Source organism: Lycium barbarum, chromosome 2 (assembly GCF_019175385.1).
Source record: "Lycium barbarum isolate Lr01 chromosome 2, ASM1917538v2, whole genome shotgun sequence".
In the NCBI taxonomy this organism is placed as follows: domain Eukaryota; kingdom Viridiplantae; phylum Streptophyta; class Magnoliopsida; order Solanales; family Solanaceae; genus Lycium; species Lycium barbarum.
In genome coordinates, this window is record NC_083338.1 from 142,525,392 (window position 1) to 142,539,061 (window position 13,670).

The following is a 13,670-nucleotide window of genomic DNA, read 5'->3' on the forward strand; positions in this document are numbered from 1 at the left end:
CCTGTTTGTTGGTCAGAGATGAATTTAAATGAAGACATATTATCGGTGAGAATTCATATATCTATCCGACTTCGAACTGAGGCATGGTAGTGTTGTGGATCATATTGGTATGACAGTTTATTTTTGTTTCCTGTCCCTTACAAATGTACCTATTTCCGAGGCAAAGTCACCCTGATATTATTAGCGGTTGATTATGCATGGGAATTGATAGCAGTAGCTACTACAGTGAAACCTCCCTATAATGGTAGCGGTTGTCTGAAAATTCCATGGCTGCTCTACTGAGGTGTTATTATGTATGTAGACTGACATTTCATGTTTATATCTTATTTATCTGTTATAAACAAAAGTACACAAAAATTATTTTATGTACTTTTTATGTTACTAGTCTCTATGAACGTGTCTCGCCTGTTATCCCTTGTCAATCATAACAAATGGGAGGTAATATTATTTAAATTACATATTGTTTGTTTTATGAGGTACAAAAATTTGATCATATCCACTCAAGTAATGAACTTGACAACAAACATATGTGCTACATGGCCGTACGTTATTAAAGTATCTAAGTATTCTTTGTGGCAGCAGTTATTAGTATCATCTTCTGCTAAGTCGAAACTAAAAAATATTTTGCGTTCACCATGAAGCTTGAAAATCTACATCTCATTCAGTTGATCAACATATTTATTTTTGCTACCTAAGACAGCTCTTTGTCATATAACTTTGCACCATTTTCGTTTTCTTTAAATGATGAACTATATTTGTTACTTAGCTATCTTCACCACTAATGTCACCATTGGTCTCGATAATCAATCGATCTATGAGAAGGACCAAATCATCTTTTGTTGTATGCTCTTCTCCAGATTCGACACGAAGCAAGAAATCATTGAATGAAGAATCTGTTCTTGCTCTCATAATTCTTAATAGCTGATGTATTTTCATTTGAAGCCAAATATGATTTTACCAAGCTAGCATTTATGGTCTTTGCTCTCATCGATTTGTTGATTAATTTTTCACCAAACGTACATCGAGATCTATTATATCTTTGAAGTTCTTGCCAAGTACTCCTATATCGTGTCCTCTCGTTACTTTATCTTCCCAAGTCTTTCTTTTACTAAAACTCTTAATCCTAATGTTAGTTACGTCCCTTCCATATTAATAATTTAACTCTTCATCCTATTGTCCATCAAAAGCTTGAGTTCTAATTCCGATAAACTCTTGGGTAAGTTGTCAAAATTATTGATTTTAAACTGACAAGTACGATTTGGAAAGGATTTAAGACTTTAGAGATTGGGAATTCTTTTAGTAAAAGAACTTAATTCCGTAAAGAACTGAAACGCTTATCAATTGATTCGAAAGCAATATGGTTTCCAACATTGAAACTTGAATAACTTTTGGGAGACGATTATATATGTTTCAAAAAAATGCAATAAGGAAATGACAAAGTATATTTAGCAAAATTATATGGTATATTTAGAAAAATTATATGGCAAACCTTAGTTGGTTCCGACTCTAAATATTAGCCAAGATTATATGTATATTACAACTTTATCCATTATAACATTATCTTTGAAGAAACAATTTCATTGAAGGACAAAAAAGTCAGTATAATATTTTAAGGCTATTTTGGACGTTTAATAGATGAGCACGTTGTGGGATTACACTGGGTATGTTGTTGTTGTAATAGATGAGTATGTTTCCATTAGTTTTTGTGTTTTTATATTCTATTATCGGTCCTCTTCCAATGAACAATACCTTTATTACCCATTAAACTTGTGACTTTCTAAAATTATTTATAGCAACATAATCTTTCGCCAAATCTAATTTCATTGCTATTTTCAGAACACCCGTAATAACTAAGAAAAAGTTACAAAACAATATCTACTCTAAATACATATTGTTTTTTATTATCTAATAATTTTCTAATGAGGATAGGCAACTTGTGCTGGCAATAGCTATTGACAAAGCGGTAGAGACCTCTAAACATAACTAGTAAAGTTGAAAATAGAAAGTATAATAATAAGAAGAAATAATATCTTTCGCGAAGTTTGCTGAATTTTTTTATCTTCTTTCTAAAGCGGCAAGTTGAAAATAAAAATATAATAATGGGAAGAAATAATACCTTTTGCGAAGTTTGCTGAATTTTGTTATCTTCTTTCTGAAGTGGCAGTACATCCAAAGCTTACGATAGAAAAAGTTGAAAAATGATTTTTCTAATAGAAGTATTTATATATCTCCCATATCAAATTAAATTGAGAGTACAATTCAAATTTTGAAAAAGAAAAGGAGATCAGCGGATATAGGATTAGGATATTAGTAGTAATAGACGTTCTAAAAGTGTCTATTAGGTAATTCAATGGAAATAGGATTAGTAACTAATTTTCAGCAAAAAAAAAAAAAAAAAAAAGCATTAGTATTAGTAACATTAGTTAGTAGTAATAATAGATTAGTAAGGGTAAAAAACTCGGCAGTAGTAGACGTTCTAAAAGTCAGCCAATAAGTACTTCAATTGAAAGAGGATTACCTAATTAGTTTCAGGAAAGCGCAAAAACAAAAAAAAAAGATTAATATTTAGTAAGAGTAGCAGTAATAGTAAAGTTCAGGGTCGTTTGGAACACAGTATTAGCTGGGATATTCCAGCACTAACGGTGGGATTAATTCTGTACCATGTTTGGTAGAAGGTATAAATTTATTCCAGGATAAATTTATACCTTCTACCAAACAAAGTATAAAGTGCATCTCAAACTTAAAGATGAGATATCTCATTTTATCCCATTAGTCCTGGAATTATTTTATCCCATCTCCTAGATGGGATAAGTTAATCCCAAGAGATGGGATAAATTAGTTCCAGGATTATAATCCTGGAGTAATTTTATCTACGTACCAAACGATAAGGGTAAAAAAGTCGGCTCATAGGTAGTTCAATAGAAATAGGATTTTAGTAGTAATTAGTAATGTTAGTAGTAATAGGAAGGGTGTAATAGTCGTTCAATATTTTAAGGTTATTTTGGTCAACTAACATTTATATTCATGCTTTTAAAATAATATAGATAAATGAAAACAAATACTTGTTAATTTTAAAAATTCAATTTATTTTCAAATCATTAATTAAAAATTGAAAAGTCTAATAAATTACTCATAAATCCATAACTAATTGTCCCGTACCGATAAAAAATTAAAATCTAAGGATCATATGCTTTTAAAATTAATTAAAATTTTTAATATTTCAAGTTTGACATAAGAATTATATAATTGTAGGTTGTTTCGAAATTTCAGTCTTTTAGTGATAATATAACGCTTGAATTAACTAATACTTTTGTCCAAAGTTTCATCAGAAGGGAATTCAATAGCTTCTCCTTGAAGGTTGTCTAAGAGTTTTTTATTTTTTTATATCAAGCAATAATATTACTAAAGTATCTCAAAATTTGATTCAAGCAGTTAAAGAGCCAAATTGAGATATTTCTGGGAGCAGAGATGGAAATATACACATAGCAGCGACTCTGGTCTAAGAGATTAACAATTGACTTTTCTATCTCACCCTAATTAGCAGTAGGTTGAGGCTCTTCAAAGTGTAAGTTTCAAGGATTGAAAGTATTGCGTCAAAGTCCATATAAGTGGTAGCATCCTTTAGTTGATTCGTGTTGTGATATAGGATTTGGGCTATATTTTCTTTTAGATATCCATACTTGAAATTTACTTTGCATGACATTAATGATGCTTACCATAAATATTTTAATATTTATATATATATATATATATATATATATATATATATTTTACAAAATATTATTACACAATCTTTGAATATGACTATTATAGAGAAGTAATAATTCTACAAAGAGTGTACTGTTATAATGAATGTCGCTGCTGTTGTAGGTAGAATATTGTTATAGAGAAGTACAATATAACATGAAAAATCTATTCCGGAGAAAATCAGTCCATTATAGTGAAATGTTGATATAACGAATAACAATTATACAGAGATTTGACTATATTATGTAATTGCTGAAAGTAACTGAATATATATTCTTTAATGGGCCACTTTGGGTTGCTGTGCAATGTAATACTAATCCTGATTATTTTGGGCTGAAATAGTGTAGCCCACTTGTTCTTAGTGCAGAAATAACACTCACTAACTACTTTTTGGTCTTGTCTTTGACAAATAATCAATGTCACCGAATTTCAAATTTATAAGCGAAACTTCCGACAACGTTCGAAACCTCATAATAGTGATTATTTTTTAAATACAGAAATTAAAACAGTTATTGTTTGTGAAATTTACTCCTTGTTAGTTGACGATCTACATTTTCTATTACTGGCTCTTGTTGTTTTACTGGGCTGAAACAGTATATATTGTAGTAAGAACATTGCTTAGATTTTTGAGTTTTTCTTTTTATCAGAACTGAGATTGAATTTTATCAACAAAAAGGAAAAACCAAAAACAAAATGTAGAGTATATACCTCAAATCTTTATATTAAAAAAACTTGGTTATAACAATTAAACTTAACTGCAACTCAATGTAATTGAGAAAACCTCATTTTAGCAGCTACTTCAGATCGTATATAATTTCCAGCTCCTATGGTCGATCCCAACATCTTCTTTGAGTTGTAAAAAATTTTCAAACTCTATCAGGTAATTATCTCAAACTATCGACTCTCTGTTGGAATATTCAACTAATGTGGACTAACATTAACTTGATTATTGCGGTTCATAAAATCGGCAAAACTAGCATGGTTAGTGGATACAACATGGGTCACTTATTTGTTGGATTAATTCCTTGTTAGATTTGAATCACTTCATGTATTAATGCGTGTTGACTATAGTGTAGGTCATGTTTATGATCTAATAAAGCATGTTATTAGCCTTATGTGACGATCCATCTGAGGAAGACTTGATGCCTATAAATATATCTAAATTATCGTTCATCTCCTCATCCCTAGGCAAGTGCCTTTTCAAATGCTAACCATAAGAGGAGCAAATAAAGAAAGACACAGTCAAACGTTAAACACTATTGAAATGCTCCGATACAACACATCCTCGTTAATAGTAAGACAATTTTACAGGTAGGCACATTAGCCCCTCGCTGTGGCATTCTTGATCTATGCAATGTTCTTGGATTTATTACCACTTCCAACACGTATCTTAATTGAACAAGTCTAGTACGATCCCACGTCACTTTGTCCATATTAGAGCCTGCACTCGCAACTGAAAAGTTACTAAATATTAAAAATCAGTGCAGAAGATTAATTAAAAAGCGACAACTTGATTGACTTATGCTCCTACGATTGGACAAGTGTTATTTAAAAAAAGAAAAGAAAAAAAGAATGGGTAACCGTTATTTCTTTGGTCATCAGTAAGATAATTGTCATTCTCATAACATATTCAACTTGATCTAAGATTTAGTGGATATGTCTAGGGAGACTCTTGGAATTTGACAGACAGCCGACCATTTATGTTTTTTAATAAGTAAAACAGGCAAACCATGATCTTCTGAAGATTTCGACAGTTTAGAGGATAACAAGAGCCATCTTATTAATTACACATGGGATTGTTGTGTAATATTCTGTCATCCAATTTTACTCTGCCTGGTCTTTAGTTACTCCCCTAAAATTCCAAAGATTGTCAAATGGTAATTGTGGAATAATGTAAAGGCAGATGAGCGTGACAAATGAGATAAAGACATAACAATACAATAGAGCAGATAAAGATAGAATAGGTTTTGTCATATTAATTAGCCACTTGTGCAATCCCTATGTGCTAAATAGTTTTTAATTGCATCAACATCCAACAGGTTTAGACCAAAAGAATACGATAGAACAGAGAGGCTCCGCTATCTTTAATTTTGTCAAATTCTATGTAATCACTACAAGAAAAAATATATCTTGCAACATTTTTTTTTGTTGTTGTCATAGATTGATTATTATTGCAAAAAGTACTTTTGGCATAAAAAAAAATATTTTATTGCATGAACTTTTCCTAATAGCTGTTATTGCAACAACGTGCAACAATTTTTTTTTTGTTGCCAAAAGTACTTTTTGCAACAATAATCAATATTATGGCAACAAAATTAAATTCTTTGGCAACAAAAAAAATCATTTGTCAACAATAAACTAAGTTTTTGACAAATATAAAAAAAAATTGTTACAATTTCTATACTTTCTTATAGTGAATGTCAGTTCTAAGGAAGTCATGCACATGTATCTTCTTTATCTATCGTTGAATCGTTTTTTTAATCTTGTTCACTTCCATGTAGGATTCTCCTTGAGAGATTTATCTGGGGTAGATAGAATTACTTCACGTACTATATATTTTGTTCTAGTTTGTTGTGTGATTAGTAGTAGCTTTAATTTTTAATTAGCATCTAGTGCAATTCTACACGTAGAAATGTCATCTCTTTTTTTTTTTTTTTTTTTTGTTTTAAAAAAATTATATGGTATTCAAAATTCGCTGGCTCAACTAATATGGATTGCCTTGCGTATTGGCCTATTACTGAGAAATGCTCTTTATCAAAAGAAATTCATTTGCAGAGTTTAATTTTGAGACCTCTGGAAATATCATGTCCCTAGTGCTTACAAATTTCACAAAACAATGAGATAAAATCACATATAATATCCAACCATCTACCATGCTTGAACTGTCTTCTTCGAGTTGCAAGAAATACTAACTACGAGTTGCAAGAAATACTAACTATATTTGCTAATCATTCTAATAGTTGGACTCTCAACGCGATCCGTTAATTTGCAACTTTGTCCATCTATGAAGGCGGCCCCCACAAACAACCGAAAGGGCCTAACAGGCTCTACAAATTTTCTCTATGAGGTATAAGTCATGCTCCTATTACTGAAAAGTCAGTAAATATTAAAAATCAGTGTAGTAGATCGAAAGAAGATTAGAAAGTGACAAATTGGTGGACTTTTATAGCTTTGTTTGGACAAGAGTTATTTTAATCATTAATGAGAACAAAATTAAGAAATGAATAAACATTTCTTTAGTCATCAGCAAGATAATTTAATTTGTCATTGGCACAGCATTGCTTCAATCTGATATAAGATTTTATACTAGGAAATATTTGGGGAGACTGTTGGTATTTGACAGACAACCGCTCACTGTGTTTGTTTAATTAGTCAAACACGCAATAATTATCTTATGAAGATTAATTTCACTTTTCACATTCTAGAAGCAATATAATATAGAGCCATCTTATTACACATGTGATTATTGACGTTTCTAGTTAAGCAAGGGTTAACATTCTGTGGATCAATTTTTACTGCTATATTATACTCTACTTGCTATTTAATTACTCCCCTATATAAAGTTTCAAAAGATTGTCAAGTGGTACTTGTGGAGATTAAAGGCATATTCGTTGATTTTTGTTCCCTCTCAATAGGCCCTTAAATTTTTATTTGATTTACTCCAACTTCTCAAACTATTCTCGGATTAGCGATATCAAATAAGTGAATTGAGCTGAACTTGAACAGAGATAATTATTTTGCTTCAATATTACTTGAATAAATTGGATTAAACTAGACGAAAAAATAGACTATTGCCATGATGATGCCCATCCCGGGGTGAGCTTACAATTGCAATGGTCTCAAATGATATATTCTAATGACTCAATCGGCGGAATGTCCTAATCATTAATTAAGATTTTGTCGTAATTGTTCATTATTAATTTCGGACACATAATTAATTTATAATCGTGGTCCTCTTGAGTTAATAATGTCAGAAAGTAGGTTAAGGGTGGCATTTTCTACAAAAAAATAAGACACGTGTGCTTAGTATCTTGGAGACGACAAGAAACAATTGTAGTATATTCTCAGTATATTAACCAATCTGACTTAAGATACACCAAATAAGAAATGAAGTTAGACCAAATTAAATACAAATCTGCAAACTGGCTATGAATTAAAGGTTGATTAGCGGTGACGAATATGTTGAATAAGTATTATTAGGTTAAGCTTTTAGAGCGTGCAAAAGTCGATGTATATGGACAACCATGGGACGTGGATGATGACAATAAGAGGCTGGTGATTAAGAATAATTAGATGTTGATGATTAATGATTATTGTTCAGGGACGAGCTTTGATATTGACCAGCTACGCATGGATGTCCCTAGAACAAGTTATAAGTATTTTTAATAGTATATATTTACAATCATTTTCAGCATGAACAAGGAGGCAAAGCTCAAATTGTAAACGAGTTCCTGAAAATTTAGGTTTAATTGAAATTTTCCTACTAGTGGTTGATGTGTCAAAAAGTCCTAAATCAAGTAACCAGCTTAAGGTTTTTCATTCATTGATTAATCTGTTAGAATATAAATAATCAAGTGTCGTGTATATGCGAGCCTGCAAGGTAACAAAAGAAAATATTGAATGACAACAAATTAGATAATAAAAGAGATATATATCAAAAGAGAAACAAAGTTTAATGTGATTCGGTCCAGTTCACCTACATTCATTCGAAGAGATGACTAATCCACCATAAAAAAGAGAATAGTAGAAATTATTGAAATATTAACCTCATAAAATGGTGTGAGGCATTTTAGAAAAAATCATACAAACTTAGTTTAAAGTGGACAATATCAATGACATCATGATAAGAGTTTATTTGGCCAGTTTAGCCCAACCTGGCTTAAACTTTAAGTTGTTAATCACTGGAAATCTGCAACAACATATTAATTAGTTTATTAGTATTTCTTGTATTTGACAGGATTGCTTGTTTTACATTTCATTCGTTGTATCTCCAGAACTATTAAACAGAAAGAAATAATTTCTCACTTATTCTGGACCAGGATAGCTTATAGATCAACATGGGGCAACACAAAAGATATCACACTTGGGTCCATGATTTTCCTTTTATCTATTAGTCACTTGCCACTTATAGTAATCGATCTTTCAATAGAAGGACCGTTCGCAATAAATTTTGCTATCAGAAAATAAATAAATGCAATCATAAAACAAATGTGAGAAAAAAAATTATTAATTATTTTGTGAGTACAACTCTGGATGTATTCCTTGATTCTAATCTCCGTGTTGTTCGTCTTGATTCGAGGGCTAATGTAGTGTCTTTCTCGAATGAAGGATATGGACTTTTGTTGATGTGTTAAATTTTGGAAGAACTTTGAACAGCACTTTGGATTGTTCTTGAGGGAAGACGTTTCTCAAATTCTCCTTCTTGTTGAAGACCTTTGGAGAAGACTAATGTGGATGTTGTTGCTCTCCTTTGCCTCTAGTCAATATGCTATGCAACTTTCAAGATGTCTTTAAAAGGGGATACTTGACCCATTTATATAGGTGTGAGCTAGAGCTTGGGAGTATTTTGGTATCCAAGTAGTTCTAGTGAACCTTGGGCTAGAAAAACGTGGGTTGAACTCATCTAGGCCCTAATTTAATGGATTAACCCAGACGTAATTTGGATTGGGCAATTCGCAGGAATGCCCTTATTTTGGGGTGGTGTTTAATTTTTGTCCTTCGCATAATATCATGCGGTTTGGGTTCGAACCCCGGCTCAGTCAAAAAAAAAAATGGCAAGGCAGAGTTTTGAAGCAAAATTAGGCCTATTCGGGCCAAAGTTAGGCCTCAGGCCGTGTTTTGAATTCAAAACTCTGCCTTGCAAATCCAGACCTCTGTCTTGCGAAATTCCTTTTTTTTTTTTTTACTGAGCTGAGTGCGAACCCAGAACCTTGAGGTATTAGGCGAAGAAAAAAAATTAAAGTCCACCAATTTAAGGGGCGAAAATTAAAGACTAGTGCTTTTGAAGGGCAATCCGCACAAAAAAAATGATTTGGATTTCATTCAAGTCATCTAATTTTGACTTAAATAATTAATCCGACTTTATCAATCAAAATTTGACTTGGTCAACATGTCAATAACATGTTGCGTCTTTGACTTAGTTTAGGACTCATGTATGCCTAGTGTATATCTAGCTAAACACTTAGAATACGAAGTGTACTAGGAGTCTATTTTACGATATTATTCTTTTGCACTCTTGATTCATAATTTATGTTTTTGCCTTTATAGTAATCCAATTTTTGCATTTACTTTCTAGTTTGATTTGTTATTTTTATTTTTATAATTCTAATAATCTATTTCATGTTCAAAGTAACTTGTTTTTGAGTCCTTTAATTATTCATCAAGATATCTTGGTATATCACAATTAGATCTTTAGTTTATTGCACATAAACAAATTCATTGTAAGAACTTTTTTTTTTTTTGGTTTCTTGAAAATAGCTAAATTCTTAGATGACGCATACAAATTTTTGGAGAAAGTACATAAATAACTTGATTAGGTTTATATTTCTTTCTTTTCTCAAATAGGAGTAATTGATTTGGTAGTGTTAATGTAGAAAATAGTCAATTTAATATGTGACCGGACATATATTATCATATATTTAAATAAGAACCAACAAAAAAACAAAAACCCAACAAAACTGACAAGAACCGAAGCAATAAAAAACCGATTTAATTGATTTAGTTTGATTTTAATATTTGAAAAACCGACTAAGTTGATTTGGTCATCTTTTAGAGGATAACCGATTCAAACCGAACCATGGACACCCTTAGTTGTAGATGTAACTCTACCATTCTCGCGTGTATAAGTAACACATGCTGTATAGAATTATATCATCAAAGTAATACAATATCCTTCCCTCTTTCTGGCTGTGTAATTCTACAATTAAGAACATAAAGTGTATTCTCTTTAAGATAATCACACATATTAACACCTAATTAATCAAATTTGAAAGGCCATTTATTTTTGGGATGAACTTAGCAATTCGAGCAGCTCAATATTCTATGGCATAGAGCATGCCAAAGGACCATCGGCGTTAGAGTCTTCCATTCATGATCGAAGAAATTAAACAAATTGAGCTTCTTTTTCATCTTCATGTTGTTTAATTGTTAACTTTTCAATTTCATCTAATTCTAATTTTATATTGAATTTCAGAAAATTAACTTCGCGGGTTTGTGCTAATTAATGTAGTATTCTATCAAGTTTAGTACAAATAGGGTTAACAAATAACTTCATTCTGAAAACAACCATGATCCAAAGCCTACACATAAGATAATAGCCACTAAAACTGATCATTCTTGGTTTAGCTAGTAAATTTTTTATAACAAAAAGTCGAAAATTAATGCAGTAGATCGAATAGAGTCTAAGTTATAGAAAAGGAACTTTTATTTTCCACATATACTACATTTAAAGAATATACATATGTACATTGTACAAAGTCTCTAAAAGGGCCTTAAAACTCAAAATACTGGATAGAAGAAACATACGTAACTACAGAAATACATGTTGCTCGATCACTTTACACATATTGGATCTAACAATATTATACTTGACTAATTAATTAATCCACAAACATATTAGCTAAGTACACTTCATGTTAAGTAAGACCCTTTTAGCTAGCTTAGCAAAGCTGCTGACGGATTTGTGAAGGAACCATAAAACTGAGGCTTTTGATCTCCCATTGAGAAAGAGATTTTGGTGGAATTATCGCCAGCACCACCATAAGTTTTCTCACACGAAGGGCACATACTAAGGGTTGCTGCCGATAACTGTACACGAAAGGGTGCTGACATTTTCATAGATTTCAGCTCTTGTAGTTCTTTTTTTAGCCTTCCGTTCTCGTCTTTTAAGTCTTCGTAACATTTTCGAAGTATTTCACAGTCTACTTCTGTTTGTTTCAGCTTGGTCCTGTTATCCAAAAAAGGAAAAATTAAAGAAAGATAAAGTTGTCATAATTAATTAAGATTGAAAGAAAGATTCTAATGTTGAGATGCGCAGAGAGTGCAAATGGGTTTATTTATATGGAGAAATGGGAATACGAATTTTCACATTTTCTTTTTTCTTTTCAAAAAGAATATCAAGAAAAAGTGAAAAAAATGGATAAAAATCTGGGTTGTAGCGGTAGCGGAGACATCTTAGTACAGGAATGTCATCTTATATCATCGTATGCGATACTTTTCGCTTTTGAGAAATTCGTGAACTTTGAGCAATATTTTAAAAGATGTTTCTTCATCAGGCTGATATGTGAAGAATCACATCTTATAGTACTTTTCGTGTAATTTTTGAATATTTAAATGTTAATCTTAAAATATTGAGCCGATCTAAATCAATCCAAATTTAAAAATTAGTCATGAAATTAACTATCAATAAGCAAAAAATCATATAAATTGGAACGATAATTTCTGTAAAAAACTAATGTGTATATATAAAATAAGCAAATACAACCCAAAAGCAATTGGCACATGAAGAAAAATATCAAAAACCAGCCTCTAAAATCTGAGATCCAAACTCATATATACTTTGCCAGTTATAACAACAACAACAATAATAATAACATATCGAGTGTAATTCTATAAATGGGGTCTGGAAAAAGAAGGTGTATGCAGACTTTAACTCTACCTCTTTGTGAGGTAGAGAAGTTGTTTATGACATACCCTCGATCCAATTATAGAAAACCAATATTGTTTTGCAAAATTCTACGTACACTATTGGGTGGTGGGATTCATTAATAATTATAATTGTATTACCTGGCTCTTCGATTCTGAAACCATACTTCCACTTGTCGAGGACGTAAGCTTAATCGTCTCGCTAGATCTCGCTTTTGCTTCTAAAAATTTATTTAAGTCATCTTAGAATATTTGAAACATTCATGAACAAGAAAATTAGAAAAAAATAAACATAAGGTTAAAGATAACTTACAGAATTAAGAAAATTAGAAAAAAATAAACATAAGGTTAAAGATAACTTACAGAATTAAGAGTAGTGTGCTCTTTGAAGCTATCTTCTAAAACATCAGATTGCTCCTTACTGAGTCTAAGTTTCTTCCTCGTACCATACTCATGAACATCTTCATCATGATCTTGATCATCAACTAATGCCTTTGGAGAAATTATTTTAACTTTATTGGTCTCCAATTGTACTTCTTCTTCAAGGCTAGGATCTCTTTCTCTTTTGACACTTGTGTTAGAAAACGAAGAAACCGACGAATTAACTTGAGGGTTCATGTTACAATTTGTGAACTCCGATGAAGTTGATAAGCAAAGATTTAAAGAAGGGATGGGATTAATAGTATCTAATTCTTGATGATGATCATCATGGGTTGATTCTCTATTGTTGTAATTTTGATGAGAAGGTGCATCATGAGGAGCAGTAGATGATGCTAAGCTTAGACTCAGCCTTGTATTGCATATCATTTTTGAGGGATTTGGAGTGAAATGAGAAATAACTTCTACAAGGTAGTATTGGTAATATATAAGGAAGGTTTAGAGGTTTATAGAAAGAAAAAAGAAAAATAAAAAGAATCGGATTTCTTTTGGAAAGGTGTGTGTGGAAAAGCTGATTAATTAATTAATTTCTAATTAAAGCAAGGGACACCAATCTAGATTGAGCAACGGACACCAATATAAACCGTTGTCTCTTTATAATCACTCTCTCTCTCTCTTATCTTAGGTTGACCAAGATTAGCATTCTATTCACACACACATAGTAATAATATTTTATGTATATGACCAACAAAGCATAAAAATTATAGTAATGTGTACAATAGCTGACATACGTAAATGATACGTGGAATAATTTTGAAAGTGGATGAAGCAAAGAACACGAGGGAATGGAATGGTTTGTCACTTTTTAATTTGTAGTATATTATATCCCTCTCTTCTTCTTT

The 13,670-nt window shown here is 31.3% G+C and overlaps 1 protein-coding gene across 1 annotated transcript; it reads right to left on the reverse strand.

Moving 5' to 3' along the window:
• Nucleotides 1-11,152: 11,152 nt before the first annotated feature.
• LOC132627711 (homeobox-leucine zipper protein HAT22-like) lies at nt 11,153-13,249 on the reverse strand. The gene is made up of 3 exons (XM_060343270.1): nt 12,754-13,249; nt 12,532-12,611; nt 11,153-11,692 (listed from the first exon to the last, which is right to left on the reverse strand). The coding sequence occupies exons 1-3, from the start codon at nt 13,195-13,197 to the stop codon at nt 11,401-11,403; spliced, it is 816 nt and encodes a 271-aa protein (XP_060199253.1). The 5' UTR covers nt 13,198-13,249; the 3' UTR covers nt 11,153-11,400.
• Between the last annotated feature and the right edge of the window lie 421 nt (nt 13,250-13,670).